Raw genomic sequence first — 17,518 nt, forward strand, 5'->3', positions numbered from 1 at the left:
CTTTACATACCTGGCCAGAAAGAACAAAACGAAACTTGAGATGTAGTGATGGCTGCTACGTATGTATCATGACAAACAGGAATATTGAATGAAAATTATGATCTCCCTTATTCAAATCGCTCCTCATAGCTGTCCGCATTAATAAACATCGTATCCGAACCTATATGGCGTAATTCATGTAATGTATATCCAGCAAATCATGCAAACCCCTAGACAAACCTACTCTCGCTCAATGAACCCGAAACCAACAAACAGTGACAACAAAACTAAGAAATCGTAATGCTTATAAATCAAAAATCCGAGAAGAATAGAACAATAAACGTGAAAATATGTAATGAATGAAGACAGATTATTTCTCAATAATCGCCAACTCATCCAAAAGCTGGACTGTTTCCGCCGGACTAGCGATCCAGGCTGTTGTCGAAGCCAATCGTGCCTAAGATGAACACATGAGTATAGATGCAATGCAGCTTGTCAGTGTTGGTAACGAACCTTAAAATCATTGGCGCCAGCCGACAAGAACTGGTCGCCAATGTGGAGAGTACGGGATCGGTCGATACCGCCGAAATACTGTTGACAGGCGCGCACACCCCAGGATTTATCGCCGATGTCTACAAATACGTCGTTTCCGCCTTTTCCATTATTGTCAGCCAGGTCTGCAGTGAAGGAGGAAGTAAAACTGGGGATGTACGGGAGTAGAAGGGGAACGTACCGTTGAACGCGCAGAAGGGCAGCCTAGTACCGACGACCGATCGCTCGACAGTGTTTTGGACAACCAGGACCGTCTCTTCCCATTGTTCTCGGGTAACCTTCGTCCGATCGAGGGGATACACGCCCACGGCACGATCTTTTCTCAGCACGGCGACGGGGAGGTTCAGATTCTTGGCGCAAGCGCGCAAGGAGGATTCAGCGATGTCCAGAAGCTGCGTGATGTCCGAATCCTGCCACGAGTGCATCTCCTCGAGCAACCATTGTTCACGGGGGACGTAGGCAAGCTTATCGGGGGAGGTGTGGTCGTAGCGGAAGAGAAAGTTGCTTTCACCGCCCATGACTACGAGACCGTCGCGGTTGGCCGGGGTGAGGACGTCCGAGTTGTGGACGGCGTCGAGGAGACCCTTCAGACGTTCGTAATATTTGGGTGCTTCGGTGTAGCCAGCGGCCGTGACGATGCCGATTTTGCGGCCTTGCTGGAGGAGACGGATGAGGCGGGGTATGACGGGGTTGTCGTCGGTGAGGCAAGCGCCGTCATCGTAAAGGGTGACATCTCCGTCGAAGGTCACCAGATCGAGGCCGGAGGTGCGAAAGAGGCCCAGGAGCTGCGCCGAGTTGAGGATGAGGCGGATGTCATTGAAGGACGGGGCAACAAAGCGACGCCGGCTGATGAAGCGTTGACTGTCCTGGTACTTGAAGGCGTCTTCGAGGGGGAGGGGTGTGAAGAAGGAGCCAACGGTTGGCACTAGGAGATTGAGCTTCGATTTACCGGGCGCTCCCGTTGCTTGATGGTGGACTGGATTATCTTGAGTCAGTACGGGCTAATCGGGCAGGTACTGTGCTGTGACTGAGTCAATGGAGGAGAGGAGTACTATGATCGCGCATGAGATTCTCAACATCCCGGAAGATCTCCGCATAACGTTGATGGGTATCGGCCGCAATGGCGACGAGGTTCTCGCCATGCTCCTGGTAGACAGCAGTAGGTTGTGAATGCAGGACGAATGGAACAGCCAGAAGGCCCTTGACCCATTCTATCAACTGGTCGCGACGATGCGACTGGTCGAGTTAGCGCCATGGACCGCGGAGCCGATGTGCGTCATACCTTAAGAGCATCAGTAGGATTCGTCAGCGAAGCGTTCACAGATTCCAATGGGGTTTAAGCCGATACTCACATTCAACGCGGTACCGAGTCGTCATGATTATAAGGTGTTATTGGACTGATAGAGACTGAATGGGGAGCTGTTGAGTGTGGAGATGGGAGGATGAGGAGAAGGTCAAGACGTCCAGGGAGATTGTTTGCTCTTCCCCACATCTGGTTTAGCTTCCGTATTTATAGTGGCGGTCATGTGGCCAGATTGTGTCGTGACGCGGAGATAAGATCTGTCAAATCAGATCCCTCAATGCCTACTCCCTTCATTCTTTCTGTTCTCTGGGATTGTCGGTGTGACAGGAATGACATGTAGGGCTTCCTAGCTGGTAGCGATTCTGAACGAGTCAATGTCACAAACAGCATGGAATAAATCTGACTGGTCAAGGATGTGATGTATGTACTCAGTACGTGGCCTTTTGAATAAAACCATAACTTTTCGGAGTCTTTTCCGCTTGTGAATCTTGAATACTGTCTCACGAAGCAGCCGTGTGCCATAAAAGACCAGGGCCTGATCCAATCGCTCTTGAAGTGCCCGATAATGCAAGGGGGCCGGAACTGATGGTGTATCTGGTCCCAATCGCTATCCGCTGCAGATCTGGTGGATCTGGACCATGAGACCATGGCGGCCGACCAGCGGCATATTCAGTTCTGACCATGGCTTATTGCCGGAAAGACATTGGCCAAAATGAGCAGCACACTTGATATAGTGGTTTCTATAGCTGGTGGCTATCCGTCTCCTGTAAGTGCATCGAACTCAGTCGTCGCTCAGACCTAAAGATTATTAGATCGGATGGATCCGAAAAGGTTTCTCGTCGGTTTGAAGTCTGGCGTATATGGCAAGGCCAAGGAAAAGAGGTCCAAACACTCCTTGCATAACTACTAGGACCCAGGCACGAGAAGAACAATTCACTTCAGACTAAGGGGTACTTACCGGAATCGGCAAAGCTATGCTCTAGGCAATTGTTCACCATCCAAAAGACAAAGCATGAATGGGAAGGAATGAGTATAGAAGGTTGTCATGAAAACCCACCTTGTAGTTAGGTCCCAGAAGTCTGCGACATTATTACCTAGTAATCACCTCGTATCTCGTAAATCACGAGAAGCTTATCAAGCACCCCTGTCCCTCTCTCCATTCCACCAATAACGACAGCCGTCAGCCACAAAGCGTCCAATGACCCAACAAAGCCCTCAAAACAATCACCTCACCGTACTAGTAGGTAGTTCGTTACGCAAAATGATTGTAGCCTGAGTCACCCCGATGACCTCCTCGTACCTCGGCCTTACTCCCAGAATCTAGAACCCCAAACCACAACAGTCCAATAAATATAAATTAAAAGCCTTGCAGATCCCTGACTCACGCGCAACGCTCCATTAAACAACACCATTAAAATCACTGCCTAGTCGATCCTGATGAGGTCATAGCCGTTCTAGAACGAGCGGAACAGGGGGGTCAGGGCGGCTCAGCCGCGCTGTCAAGATCAACCAAGCTTCATGATTGCCTTTTTCGGGGGACGAATTGGGTATGGACAGGATGGGTTGTGACGAGGTAGTATTGGGGCTTTAGGGAGATATGGATGTCGTGGGTTTCGTGGATGCCTGGAATGATTCACACGTCATGTTGTGATACGCTGATGTGTGGCTGTGGGTATAAATTTGGTAAGTGTGGGAGGGTGTTTGTGTGTAAGTGTCAATCTTGGATAATCATTTTGAAATTCTATACTCTGCTTGGCGGATGTTGTGTTGCAAAGAATAATAATAATTACTTCAGTATACTGCACTGCCATAAAGTAAACTAACAACCCTATCGCAAAATGGACCCACCACCCTACACCCCAAGCGCCAACTGCTCCGAAACCTCATCGACAATCACCCCGCGAAACCTCGCCCCAGAGACCCTCCTCACTCGCGGTTTGCAAATCCCTTCCAAATCCGCCTATCCGACCTCAGGCTTCACATACCCGCCCCTCCTCGCCCAGTACGACATCTCACCCGCCGACTGGGAAAGGTTCACATCGGAGGTTACGACCACCGCACGGATGAGCCGCAAACAATGGACCACGGCCATCGGGAAGGGCCTCGGCGTGATGGCTATCGGCGGGCTCATGGTCGGGTTCCTGGGCGCCATACCGGCGTATTATGTGGCCCGACGGGCGCAGCGGAGTCGGGAGGAGAAGAACATGATTCTTGGGAGCCAGGAGCTGAGGGCTGTGATTGAGCGGTGGAATGGGGAGGTCTTTCAGCCAAGGGGGATGCTGATTAGGGTTGATTTGCCGTTTGAGGAGGTGGAGGAGATGGAGATGATGGATGTTTTGGATCGGAGACGGGGTGGGTTTGGGCTGGGGAGTGGGCAGAGGGTGAGGGAGGATGCGGCGAGGAAGGCGAGGATCGTGATTATTCCGTTGCCTGGGAAGTTGGGGTAGATGGTTTTGGCTTTGGGGGTTAATTTCTCTTCTTATGTATGTAATGTGTGATGATGGGTGTTATGAGGAATGAAGTATTGTTCTTATAATTTATTGTATTCTTAGCTTCGTAAATAAGCTTCGTAAGTTCGTTGGCCCGAGGTATTATATCCGTTTCGCGGATGTTAACTCATCTCAGTGTACATACAACATAATGGGGGAATATCATCATCACAGCCCATCTACACCCTCGTCGCGTTGTCCCTGTCGCCCACGTTCTCGACATGGCTGGACTGCTCCGCGATCTGCGCCTTATCCGACATGATCATGTCGCGCTGCTCGGCATCCCGGGCACCGTACAGACCGATCTTGTACCACGCAGCTCGAACAGCCGGTCAATGGTCTCCAGGCTGCGGCCGGCCGTCTCGGGGACGGTGAACAGGACCCAGAACCAGCCGATGATGGTCACCGCGGCGAAGAACCAGAAGGTCCCCATCGGGGAGATACCGCCGTGGTCGGTGCCGAGGAGCATGTTCGGCACCGCACGCGAGTTACCGTACTGGTTGACAAAGTGCAGGGTCATGGCCAGGGAAGTGGCGAGGGCACGGATGCGCAGGGGGAACAGCTCCGCGGTGAGGAGATACTGCATGGAGTTCCAGCCGAGGGCCCAGCCGAATCCGGAGATGTAGATCATCGCGATCGCGCCTCGGCTGGGGCCCAGCTTGTCTGCCGGGAGCTCGAAGTCGTCCACGACGCCCATCTCCGGGACACTGGTGAGGAAGCCGGCCACGTAGATCATGGAGATCGCCTGGAATGTGATACCGATAAGCAGCGAGCGCTTGCGGCCAATGACATCTACCAGGAACAGCGCGCAAATGATGGCGGCAACCAACTTGACGATACCGAAGATACCGGTGATCAGGAGCGATTCGTTCGACCCGGTGATGCCGAGCAAGGCGAACAGGTCGGGCGCATACAGAGTGATCGAACCGGCACCGGACCACTGGGACAGGAGCTGGGCCATCAGGGCGAGGTACAGACGGTACAGGTTGCTGGGAACCAGGAAGGCCTCCTTGATCACTCCCATAGGACCGGATCCCATCGTAGCTTCCATCTCAGCCTCGTGCGAGTTCCGGATGGCAGTCATCTCCTCGACAACGTACTCGTGGTCCTCTGGGAGATTTCTGACGCGCGACAAGTTCTTCAGAGCCGCCTCATACTCCCCTTTCTTGACCAGGTAGCGAGGGGACTCATACTGGGTGAAGGAAAGGAGGAAGATCAGTCCGGCGAAGATGATGTGCAGACTGGTGGGCACTTCCTATTGAAGAGTTAGGGAAACAAGCGACCGCTGTGAAGGATCTAATGTACTAACCCAACGCTTGTGTGTGTTATCTCCGAGGTTCACCTGGCAGCCATAGTTGGTGAAGTAGGCAAGGACGATACCAAGGTAGACAAAGCCAGTGAAGACACAGGTACAGAGACCACGGACCGATGCGGGGGCCTATGATAGTGAGTGGATGATATCTTCATGGAGGACTATGCTTCACGTACGATTTCCGCAAGATACACAGGACCGACCACAACGGTTTGGCCGACACCCAAACCAGCAACGAAGCGGCCAGCATAGATAGCACCCAGGTTGCCGTTCGCTCCCATGAAGATAGCAATACCGACGATCCACAGGACACAGAGCTGGCGGGTAGCCCAGAGACGGCCGATGCGATCGCAAACCAAGAAGGCACTGTGGAACAAAGAGTTAGTTACCGAGGTAAGGAGGGCATCGCCACGGATATGGTTAGCCTTACAAGAGAGCACCGCCGACGGAGCCAATCTGGACCATAGCAGAGACATTGGCCTTGATGTTGGTCTGCTCGACCTTACTGTACGAATCATAGTTGATGGTTCTTTGGAAATCCTTGGAGTTGAAGGCGCCGGAGATCAAGCCCTCATCGACACCTCGAGCAGCGCCCATGAGCCCGAACGAGACGACGGCGAGCCATAGTCTCCAGTTGTAGACCTGTTTGGGATCGCCCAGGTTTTTGAGCTGAAAAATATTGACGGGTTTCTTTGCGCCCGCCATTGTGGTAAAAGAAAGACTTGCGTGGACTTCGGTACCGATCTGGCCTGAGAGTCAAGGAAGGAGACCGAGCACACAAGTGATAAAGAGAAGAGGGGTCACAGTGCAATGGTGACACGGACAGGGAGGCCGGGTGACCAGTTTCTTATATCCCCCAGACGATCCCACGCATTAGAGAGTCCTTCTCACATGGTGGTGACATCGAACAATGCGGGGGGAATGATACAAAGCGTGGGGAGATTCATCGGAATAACCGACCATTTACCCAAAAGCCAACCTCATAGACTCTCAACCCTAAAGCTAAAGCAAACAAGTTTGATGCTTTCACCCCAACAGGAAACTCTGCCCGGTGGGTCTGCATTGGCCAAGAGCTGGATATCGCCAAGGGTGCTTAAGGCCGGGGTGCATGGAGGGCACGAGCCTTGGGTGTGTCGTCCATCGGTCAGGTTCCGAAGTCTCGCGTAGAGCTTATTAGCTCTTAACTCCTGCTCGGCGTCGTTCTTGTTGCGTATCAAGTCCTCCTGCTTCAGCCACAAAACACACGAAAAAAAAAAAGGTTGAAACTAAGATCGAAGCAAAGAAAGCGTAGAAAAAAGTCTGAATTTGAACAGGAACTCCCGTCTGATGCATCATCCTCGTACTATCCGCTGCAGTCTCCTACTTGCAGTACATATCCCTGCCATGAACAACTAATCACATGGGCCCAGTTGTTCCACGGCCGAAAAAAAATTGGATCTTTCCCCGGGTATCGGATCTGGATCACATCTAGTCTAATCCAGCAGGGCAATTGTCGGTAAATGCTGGATATGGGACGATTCGGTCAACGTCCGAAAGGCATTTGGCGTCACCCGGGGCCAAAACGCGAGAAAATTCTCCGGCCGGACCGCTTGGCAGACCTGGGGAAATGGAGGCCACCACGAGTCTGCCGGACGTCACGAGGAATGCGGGATGTAGCGTAGCAGGTGGAGATCTGGAGGAGCATGTTTGACCTTTCCTGACTGGTGACCGGGGCATTAAAGCGAGCGGCTTGAGTGGCTCTCCAGCACAGACTCTCTGTCGATCCACATGTGGTGGTCAACATTTCTTTGGCTCTTTCTGGGGAAAGTGGAGCTAAGGAACCCTAACCTAGAAGCTAATCACGAGAAATGTAACGTATCCGACAAATAAATGGGAAAAAATTTGTAATGCATCCCCACCTTATTGAAAAAACAACGGACGCGAGGGTCTCCCGACTGTGTGGGCTAGCCCGGTCTATACTCATTAAAAATGGGTGTTCGCTTCCAGGTACCTCCCCGCGAAGGATTCATAGTCCTGCCCAGCCTTCCTCGGCCTATCCAGTCGTTTCGCAGTCGTCTCAGCGCTAGCCATCTGGGCCGGACTCTGACCGACATGGCCGATTACGGCATAATAGCCAACGGGTAATTAGGCCAAGAAGACACTGGAGAATCCACAGGAACGCAAACGCCGACGGACGGATGAGATCCGAAGACGCGATGGGGAAGCCGTGGCACTGATAGGCAATTGACAGGAGGTCAAACGGTCAATGAGCGCGAAAACTTTGTCATTTGTTGGGAGGTGCTGCATCGGTTTGTCTCCGAGTAGGGCTTCGGCGAGACCGTGACCTGTCGCGTCGCGATGTCCAACTACCAGGAGTAGTAAACACACATTAGCACCCATGGCTATTCGGACCTGCCCACAAGGATCATCTGGACTGTCCGGCGTTTCATTGGAGGATCTTACGTCTGCTCGGGAAGTTTCTGCGTAATCGCTTCCCGTGTTTATTTCAGATCAAGCTCCGATTGACGGCAACAAGGCCACAAGTTCAAACTGGCCACGATTGTAGAATTAAAATATACAGACTAATCAATAAACAGATGCCATGCATCCCTTTCCGGACATCATGCAGGCCATGACAGGGTCTATGCATGCATCGTTACATAAATGGAATCTGACTCCCATATGAGACGCAAAGGAAACGGCCAAAATAAAATCCCCCTGTCCGCCACTCTATGTCCGCCACCGGAAGGCTGGGTTGCGCCAGTCTAGATCCTGGATCTGTCTCTGAGACATGCCCCGCAGAGCTTGGTCAATGTCCACCTTCTCTCGCCTGTTGTTATCCCATTTCATCCACATCCAAAGACAGGCCCCGAGGATGATGATTAACGATGATGTGGCCAGGTTGAGGCCATTTCCAATATGATAATTTGGCGCATCGAATGGTAAAAATGACCAGGTCGAAATCAAGCCGCCCAAGTTGCCGAACATGACGGTCGTTCCAATCGCCGACGATCGCGCCGTATCCGAGACTACATTGTTCGAAACGTGAGCATTGCAGAGGGCGCCAAATGCGAACGCGCCGGATGCGATCAGGAAGGTAGCACCATAGCGCACCATGGCCTCGGTGCTGGCCAAGAACATGATATATCCGATGACCATGAGGGGTGGTGCGACTACGAAAAACACCATGCGGTTGTCCCAGCGCCAGCTGAGGAAGGGGAACAGGACAGTGAAGAATGCGCCCACCACGTAGGGGGGAACCGTGTGCAACTGCTGTGAAACAACACTGTCGTTCGGGTAAATGGTCCGGACAATGGTCGGGGCGAAGAACGCCAATCCCTGGACGGTGATGTTATTGAGCAAAAAGATAAACGACGTCGCCATTGTGACTGGGCTAAAGATGCCGAGCATCGTTTTGGTGCGATCCATCTTGTCGAGCACCTCCGTGGTCGAGACACGCTCCGCCTTCAATCGTGCAATGGCAAGGTCCTTCTCCTCCTGTGTCAACCAGCGCGCAGTCTCTGGTCGGTCCGTTAGAGTCACAAAGGCTATGAGGCCGAGGCCGATCGTGATGATGCCCTCGATCGCGAAGATCATGCGCCAGGTGCGCAGGCTGCCGAAATGGTCGAGGGTTAAGATTGCCGACGCTAAGAGGCCACCAAAAGCACCGGCAAGCGGCGCCATGACGATGTAGAGTGAGAGGCGGAATGCAAGCTCACTGCGCCGATACCAGCGCGAAAGATAGTAGGCAATTCCAGGCAACATGCCTGCTTCGAAGATGCCAAGGAGGAAGCGGACTCCGGACGCCGCGTGGATATTCTGCACGAAAGCCGTTCCAAGGGAACAAACACCAAATAGCACGGTAGTAGCTGGAAGGAACCAGCCTGGCCCCATCCATTTGCACGCGATATTGCACGGAATCTCGAAGATGATGTATGAAATATAGAATATAGACAAGACGACATTGTAATCGTTCCCCGTGAGGCCCAGATCTTTCTCGAGCCCGGCGAGTTTAGCGTTACCTATATTGTAGTTCTGGTTAGTGCCCGGTTACACTAGTAGCATGTAATCTGAGGTAGCTTTGCGTCGCATGTTCGTCCGTAATGGAGGTGACCTACCGATGTTGGCGCGGTCAATGAAACAAAATAGATAGAGCAATGCCACGGTCGGGACAATGCACAGATCGATCTTTAGTCGTAGGCGACGTTCCGCAGCACGATCAAACTCAATCAGTACGCGACCATACTGATCAGTCGCAGCCTGGCCCTCTCCGGCCGCATCGATGACATTGCTAGCCTTGATATCCCCGCCCTTCTCATCTGCCACACCTTCTAAGGCAGCCTTCTCAGTCGCCATGTTAGTTTAATCCTATCACACCGTACTCGAGACCTAGGAACTAGATGGATAGTTGCCGATCTTGCTACCCATGCATCGTCCTCTGTTCCAAGGCTAGGTAGACATGCAGGGGGGATGCGGGGTGGATTTATACACAAAGTGCAAAGCAAATCTTCCGACCACGGTCGGATGCAAGAGATGGATCGGATTTGCCGAAAGTCAGAGCGGGAATGAGGTTCGGATGACTCTTAAGGGTGCAGAATCTGGGGTTGAGCAGATTTTCGCTGTCAGGGTCTGGGCATTGGACACCTTGGAGCCTCGATCTTCAGGCCACCAACCACATGGCCCAGAAACCCAGCACGTTCACTGGTCGGCTTCGAAGACTTGGCTCACATTCACGGTAGTTAAATCGGAAGGACCAGTAGCTCTCTATCGGAAGAAGATTGCAAAGCTATGTCATTCATGGAATTGCCGAGCTGCATGGCAATTGCATTCACTCGTTAAGCCGCGTAGGCGAACCGCGGCATGTTGGGAAGAGAGCCAAATCAGGCCAACAATCCCCTTGTGTCCGCTTCCAAAGTTTCGTGGCGCTCTTGGCCGTTAGCGGGATAGTCCTGTTTGATGCTGATTTCGGAAGATTGGGCCTATCGCAGGTAGGCTATCGTCAAAGCTCCTCGCGAGCCAAGTTGCCAAGAAGCGCTCCGCTGAAGGCAAAGCTGCCGTGAGACACGAGATTCGCCAGCAGAGGGATCAGGAGCGTTGCCAACCGTGGATAGTCGAAGTATGCCATGTGTCCAAGCCAATTAACTTATGCGGGGAACGGACTAGATCTCGTCTATATCCAGTCAGCTGGGTGCGAGGAAATCAAGGGGACGGACCTGGTTGTAGAAATTGAGTAACGATAGACAAAGGAGACACGCTGGGATTCCCTACTACTAGTATCAGCTTTTGACATGTTGTTAGTGAATAGAGCTTGCTGCTATCGGGGCGAATGGGTTTTTGATAGGCAAAATCAAAATGCTGATCGTGAAGAATAGTCTTGGCGAGGGTTTCCCCGGATCCCAAAAACTTCCCCGCATTCTGACCGACCCAACGAATCTTCGTACTATTATAAGCGAGAGTCTTGGTACAGGCCCAACGGTTTCGGCATATACACTTGGGTCGCTCGGCAGATCCATCTTATATGGTGATTGCAAAATATGACGGTTGGGCCAAAGCATCTCTTCTGGAGGCATGCCCCCTTGCAGAATAGGGCAGGCCAATCACCTGATACGCCTGTCATGTGATTGTGGTATATCATCGTATTTGCCACGATTCTGGGAGGTGAGCAAATGAAAATTGGGTCTTACCGGGGAAAGGGGACAGAAGATGACTACTAGGGCTTCATGGAGTGAATATATATATTCACTTGCAAGAGAACAATAGCAGCCTGTCCACCACCACCCATACCTGCTTGGAATAAAACGGATTCTCCCAAATGCATATATAGAACTGTAACTAACAAGTAAAATTCAGTACTACAATAGGGATAGCTCATAGCCAGCTCTCGCACAGATTTGTTACCATCGGATGGGCTACCGTTCGGGTCTAGGCCAATATAGTAGCATTATAAATCGGAGGGTGCTCCCGCCTAAATACATGCAAGAAGACCGATAGCTAGCTGCTTGACTAGAACCTGGATTTGGACAAGCAGCTGTAGCTCCATACATGACCCACATAGAACCCTAACGGCGAATCTCCTTAGTCCCGTGCAGAAAAGACTATTCGGTTTCGGATGAGTGACCCTCGTAAGGTACCGAGCTGCCCTAGACGCTGAGACTCGTGGGGGCATATTGGTGCTAAACCAAATCAGTAGTGGTGTTGATGCGAACATCGGGAGAATGATGCATGAAACACTTCCCCAGCCGTTTGCAGAGTACACGGTCATGGCGGGAGTGCGCCGGTTTGATATCGTGCCACACAGCTGAGACCTCCTAGTTGGTATAAAACGGGGTGCTATTGTCGGCAGTGGGTCTCCATGAGCGCTACTTCAGAGACTGGGGACTTGGTTCAAGTAGCCTATTCTCATGAATAGTGGCTGTGATAAATCATGAAGACTGGTCTGATTTGACATCTATTTCAATGCATGTTGAGAATCTTCCTGCTGGTGGGATTATCTCTGAATGCATCATGTTCAGTTCTCTGGAAGCCTACTGAAGAGGTCTTCTTTGTGGTATGAGACTCTGTTTAGCCTATTGTTTATAGTCAGCTCACACACCGACACCCTTGTGCCACGATCGCAAGCGAGTCCCAAGGAAAGGTAGTATTTGATAGCCATCCAAAAAGGTTTGAAGAGTTGCTTGACGGCTTTATGATATGTGATTATGTACACAAGACTGAATCATACTATTTCACCACATGTATCCTCAATCCATTCCGAATAAATTATTCAAGGAAATAGCAAAATAACAATGAAAGAAACATACAACCCAGCTATAGGCTGTTTAATTCAAAACACCTGGTTGTAACCAAATGGAATGAAGTACCCAATGTTCTACGGGTTGAGCTCTACATTTGATTGGCTTGTCTTTATTAAATCTAATATGTATTAGTCTAGTAATATCTATGTCTATCTGTATATACCGCTATATGTCTATACTATATTATAACAGAATGGAATATGTGCAACTCTATCGCTAATATCTTGCATGCAGGACAGAACAAACTAGTCCGATCTCGCACTCTTGGTCTTCTTACTCCTCAACTTCATCATCAAGAACACGAGTCCATAAGAACTGATGCAAAAGAGTGCAGTAATACCAGTCTGCACCAAAGTCAGTATAATACTATGGTTAACCCCAACAAATAGTCGACTTACATCTCTCCAAGAATAGTACTTCTCCTTCATGTTGAAGGTCTTGGCATAGTCCGCTCCAGTAGAGTACTGACAGAACGAGCAGGTAGAGGTCGAGTTCGGGTCGAGAAGATAGCCCGTTTGCTCGCTAAGAAAGTCGGCCATGTACTGGCCGCACGTCTGGCCGGATGGCGCGCTGAAATTTACAAGCTCGGATGCTTTGCACTCCACCTTCACGTCCCAGAGGACCTCACCCAGAAGCCCCCCGACTAGGTACGTGAATGGGTCCAGGTAGTACATCCAGTAGCGCCAGAAGGCCTGCAACTGCGAGTATGGGACAACGACACCACAGAAAGAAATCAGGCCAGCACCGATGATGATAGGGTTCATGATGGCGGCAAAGTATTCGTTTGGTGCATATGCGGCAATGGCTTGGCCAATCGATGTGTAGAGAAATTCGTAAACTGTAATAAGTTAGCTCCAATATCCCATAAATAATAGCGGTAGGACTAACAGATCATCTGTAAATATACATGACCAGAGACGCTAGCCTCGACAGGGAAGCCTGCAGTGAAGTACCAGCATGCGAAGTAGAGCGTCGCGCATATGATGAGATACGGAATTTCCGAGACGGTTTGGGCGCCGATAAAAGCGAGCCAGTGGTATGTTTTGGACTAGCTTTTGTTAGTAAACGATATCTATAGAACTAAGCCTACTGACGCGAAGTAACTAACCTTCTTTTCGCGGGTCTCGAAAATATCCCGGTTGTGCAAGAAGAATGGTTGCATCTGGTTGATACATCCTGGGGCGACGAAAACAAAGTTGAAGATAGCAAAAAGGCGAAGTTGGAGGTCAAACGTGCCGTTACCCATTTTCCAAAAGGTAAAACCGCTGAACAGAGCTGCGAAGATATGCAGAATCATCTTGCTCCAGATATAATCCTTAATAATGATCAGCCTTCATTGTATCGTAATGATCAAAGAGCAATAACTTACTGGTGACCGCCATAATTGGACCATGAGACGGCGCAAGACCATTGTGAATTGGAACCAGTAAGAAGTTGCGAAGTCAGATTGGTCTTCCTCCTCCTGTGTGTTCTGCTTCAGGTCGTTATTCAAAGCTTCCAGTTCAGCCATGGCTCGCTGGCGCTCCTCAGATTGATTCCACACTTCAACCCAGTCAATGCTCTTCTCAGTGTTTCCCTGAATAACCTCGACGATATGTTCGGCTGGGTTGACATCGGCCTCGCAGGGAGCACCGTTCCTTGCGAAATAGTCCAGTACCTTAACGGAATCCTTGCCAGCTATAATATATTAGACCCGTCGTCCCGTACCATAAAAGAGTAGGCGAACTTACTCTCGCCGAAGTACGTCATTCTACCACCCTTCGCCAGGAGGAGCAACGAATCGAAGGCATCAAACAACACAGCAGACGGTTGGTGAATGGTGCACTATGGCTTATTAGCTACTATGGTTAGATAACCGTTGTGGGAAGACCTACCAAGACTGCTTGACCGCCGTCTACTAGTTTTCTCAGGAATCGAACGATATTATATGCAGACTGACCATCGAGACCGGATGTAGGCTCGTCGAGAAATAGTAGACTCGGCTTTGCGACTAGTTCAACACCTAGTGTGACTCTCTTCCGCTGCTCAATGCTGAGACCAGCTCCGGGGACTACTTGCGTTAGTAAGATACAACGTATTCTATAACGTTGAGGAAGACCACGTACTGCCAATCAGAGCATCCCTGATGTCGCTCAGTTCCAGTAGCTCAATGATGTGATCCACATATGCCAGCTTCTCTTCGCGAGGAACCGATGCAGGCTGACGGAGAAGAGCAGAAAATTGCAATGCTTCCCGGACTGTCGCACTTGCTTCGTGGACATCCATCTGCTCACAATATCCTGTGGTTCGCTGAAAGCTAATCCCTTGAGGACGGCCGTCAATTAGGATAGATCCATGGATCTCACCGCTATCTTTCCGCTGTGCCAAAACGTCCAGCAACCTGAAAGATATGTTAGTTTTTGTCAAAGGCGATTATGTACCAGAACACCTACGTAGTCTTCCCTGCACCGGAGCAACCCATAAGTGCGACGAGGTTACCGGGCTTTACATAACCAAACACTTGATTCAGAAGCTGCTTTTTCTCACCGTGGAATGGGACATGATAATCGAGATTGTTCCAGGTGAACGTCGACTGTTTGGCGGTAGTTGAAAGAGCACCAACATTTGCTGTTGGCTCAGACGTGGCCTGCTGCCTGTTTTCTACATCTTGCGTGCCCTTCTGACTTCCGCGCTTATAGAGGAGCACCGATGACCCGCCCTGACTGTTGAGCTTTTCGAAGCCGAAGGCGGTAAGAGCAATGAAAAACACCCACATGCCAATGATGACACCGAAGCTGCGCCAGATATGACCAAAGGAGTAGTGGTACTGTTCGCGAATGTATGCGGCCCCATCAATCAGTCCATTTTCATCGCTGCCCAACACAGAGCAGCCACGGTAGGCGGATGATGAGTCGGGGTACCCTGGACCATAGGGGATATAGTCAGGTGCGATGCAATCAAGTTTCAACCCAGAGAACTCGTTAGCCATGAGTGCCTCATAAGCATATGCACCGGGGTTGAGGTAGAAGATCCAGCGGAACCAGACGTGCATTTTCTCGAAGGGGATAAGATAACCTGCTGCTGTCAGTACCGTTCTTAACTTTTAAAGAACTGAAGGCACATACCGCCGTAGACGAAGTAGATTGTGGACAACAATCCCGAGATCATGGATGCAACTCCAAACTTCTTGCATAACGCACCAACCGCCCGGAAGAGCTGCATAAAGCATAGAGTAAGAGCGACAAGCATAATCCAGTAGGTAAAGAACCTGCCTGCATCCATCTGTAACGCGGACATGAAGTACAAGATTAATGAAAAACAGGAAACCTGCGCCATCACGACAGGTACATCTGTGATAGCATTGGCAATGCAGAACGCTGTCGGACGGTAAAAGCCAAAGCGCTTTTGGCGGGTGAGAATAGGACGACCCATGAATGCACCGGTTGTCTCTGACAAGCCATCTAAAAGGAAGTAGAGGCATGGGAAGAAAAGTGTACCAGGGCGAAGGAAGATAGAGGAACTATCCAGCTTGAGATCATAGAAAATACTGCCGCAGACTAGTGCTTGAAGAATGGCCGAGACAATTTTGATAATAAGAGAAAGTTTATCACCTGCCATGATTTGGAATTGCCTTGTCGAAGTTAGTTTTATGCATCCATATTGTTCAAATATCCCATGGGTAAGACTTACCGAATTGTACAAGCACCAATTTGGTCCCAAAGGCTCGTTGTGTACACGCTCTGAGGACGTGGAAGATGCTTCTTCTTTTTTTCGTTCGCTACTGCCATTTCCAGGTCGTCTTTCTCGTGGGTAAGCTTTTCTGGTGGCTCAATAGCATCCAGCATCTGGGCATTGATAGAGCTTGCCAAATAGCGAGACTCGAACTCCTCGGGAGTATTGGGCACCTTCTCCTCCAACCCCGGTTGGACAATGCGTTCCGTAAGCACAGTAACGGAGGTTAGAAAGTCGGCAATGTTGGCACCTTTTGGAACAATGAATCCCATATCTTCAAAGTACGCTCGTGCCATAGTTCTGGGGCCGTAGTAAATGACTCTCCCTTCTGCAAGTACTAGGATCTTGTCAAATTCATCGTAGATACCATTTCCTGCCTGGTACATGGTGGCCACCATGGTCTTGTCGTTCTCATCCGCTTCACGGCGTAGAAGACGTGCAAATTCGACTGCACTCTTAGAATCAAGACCACGAGTTGGGTTATCCCAGAACTGGACGGGACTCTAGGATAACATATTAGCGTCGCTTGTTCTCTTCTGGTCTTACCCAATTGAATCTCACCTGACCAGCCATTACTTCAGCCAAAGATACACGCTTTCTCTCTCCACCAGATACGCCGCGGATGAACTCATTTCCCACTAGCGTCTTCTTGGTATGCGCGATTCCCAGCGACTCCAGGATGCCGTCCCTCGTGCCCTGGATATATTCCTGTTTCTCCTGGAGATGCTCGGGACGCTCTCTAGGGACCTTGTTCTTCAGAGCAAACTTCATGGTTCGGTTGACCGTCAATGTTGGGAAGTGGATGTCGTCTTCATTGTTGAACATGATCTGCTGTCGGAACTTTCTTGCCTCTTTGTGGTCCATACTTCCGTATCGAGTTTCACCATTTACTTCATCGAACGCATCTCGGTCATTTGAAAGTACACGAAGGAAAGAAGTGCATCCGGCGCCAGGCCGACCCAACACTAGCAGCTGTCATCGTATCAGCCTACCTGTCTCTATCATACATTCGCTCACCCTACCATTTCACCAGGTTTGACCTGTCCATTGATGTCCTTCAAAATTGTCTGATGTACTGTCAGCTACTAGTTAAACTTGGCGGGTAGCGCTTCAATGCCTACCCGTTTGTTTTGTCGACTGCTGCGAAAGACGTCTAGGAGTTGTCGTGGGTCGGCATAGGACAATAGGGTCTCGCCTAGGGCTGCATCGGGGGCCGTGACTCGGACATTCAAGTTTCGAAAGGTAAGAGTCAAACGTTTGCGAACCGCGCCGCCACCGCGCTCTAGGTCAACGGTGCCGGAGGATGGGGTATCCATGATGAAAAAAGCTATTCCTGGCGCACCCTATATTGGCCATTTAGTATTCTCTTAGTTGATCTGTGATGATGCCCATGTCATAC

At 50.5% G+C, this 17,518-nt stretch overlaps 5 protein-coding genes across 5 annotated transcripts; 1 reads left to right on the forward strand and 4 right to left on the reverse strand.

Annotated features, from left to right (window-relative positions):
• Positions 1-88: 88 nt before the first annotated feature.
• Positions 89-2,078, reverse strand: isn1 (IMP 5'-nucleotidase ISN1). The gene is made up of 6 exons (XM_015545333.1): positions 1,884-2,078; positions 1,791-1,813; positions 1,584-1,767; positions 713-1,507; positions 493-632; positions 89-436 (listed from the first exon to the last, which is right to left on the reverse strand). The coding sequence occupies exons 1-6, from the start codon at positions 1,906-1,908 to the stop codon at positions 350-352; spliced, it is 1,254 nt and encodes a 417-aa protein (XP_015412471.1). The 5' UTR covers positions 1,909-2,078; the 3' UTR covers positions 89-349.
• Positions 2,079-3,672: 1,594 nt separating this feature from the next.
• Positions 3,673-4,281, forward strand: ANOM_000076 (uncharacterized protein; the record flags this gene model as incomplete). Its single annotated transcript, XM_015545334.1, has 1 exon — positions 3,673-4,281. The coding sequence occupies one exon, from the start codon at positions 3,673-3,675 to the stop codon at positions 4,279-4,281; it is 609 nt and encodes a 202-aa protein (XP_015412468.1).
• A 304-nt stretch (positions 4,282-4,585) lies between these two features.
• On the reverse strand, positions 4,586-6,340 carry ANOM_000077 (putative MFS quinate transporter; the record flags this gene model as incomplete). Its single annotated transcript, XM_015545335.1, has 4 exons — positions 4,586-5,578; positions 5,633-5,761; positions 5,812-6,001; positions 6,066-6,340. The coding sequence occupies 4 exons, from the start codon at positions 6,338-6,340 to the stop codon at positions 4,586-4,588; spliced, it is 1,587 nt and encodes a 528-aa protein (XP_015412469.1).
• Positions 6,341-8,344: 2,004 nt separating this feature from the next.
• Positions 8,345-9,970, reverse strand: ANOM_000078 (putative MFS transporter; the record flags this gene model as incomplete). The annotated part of the gene is made up of 2 exons (XM_015545336.1): positions 8,345-9,636; positions 9,733-9,970. The coding sequence occupies 2 exons, from the start codon at positions 9,968-9,970 to the stop codon at positions 8,345-8,347; spliced, it is 1,530 nt and encodes a 509-aa protein (XP_015412466.1).
• Positions 9,971-12,653: 2,683 nt separating this feature from the next.
• Positions 12,654-17,435, reverse strand: ANOM_000079 (putative ABC multidrug transporter; the record flags this gene model as incomplete). Its single annotated transcript, XM_015545337.1, has 14 exons — positions 12,654-12,752; positions 12,807-13,246; positions 13,297-13,456; positions 13,517-13,723; positions 13,778-14,085; positions 14,139-14,232; positions 14,283-14,458; positions 14,514-14,788; positions 14,841-15,462; positions 15,513-16,018; positions 16,078-16,622; positions 16,681-17,091; positions 17,142-17,186; positions 17,241-17,435. The coding sequence occupies 14 exons, from the start codon at positions 17,433-17,435 to the stop codon at positions 12,654-12,656; spliced, it is 4,083 nt and encodes a 1,360-aa protein (XP_015412467.1).
• Positions 17,436-17,518: the final 83 nt, after the last annotated feature.

Source organism: Aspergillus nomiae (genome assembly GCF_001204775.2).
Source record: "Aspergillus nomiae NRRL 13137 chromosome Unknown contig00002, whole genome shotgun sequence".
In the NCBI taxonomy this organism is placed as follows: domain Eukaryota; kingdom Fungi; phylum Ascomycota; class Eurotiomycetes; order Eurotiales; family Aspergillaceae; genus Aspergillus; species Aspergillus nomiae.

Coding starts and splice junctions, on each gene's coding strand:
- isn1 (XM_015545333.1), bottom strand. CDS start 1,908: ATGACGACTCGGTACCGCGTTGAAT. Junction 1,814..1,883: donor GACTCGGTACCGCGTTGAAT/GTGAGTATCGGC, acceptor GATGCTCTTAAG/GTATGACGCACATCGGCTCC. Junction 633..712: donor GCCCTTCTGCGCGTTCAACG/GTACGTTCCCCT, acceptor ATAATGGAAAAG/GCGGAAACGACGTATTTGTA.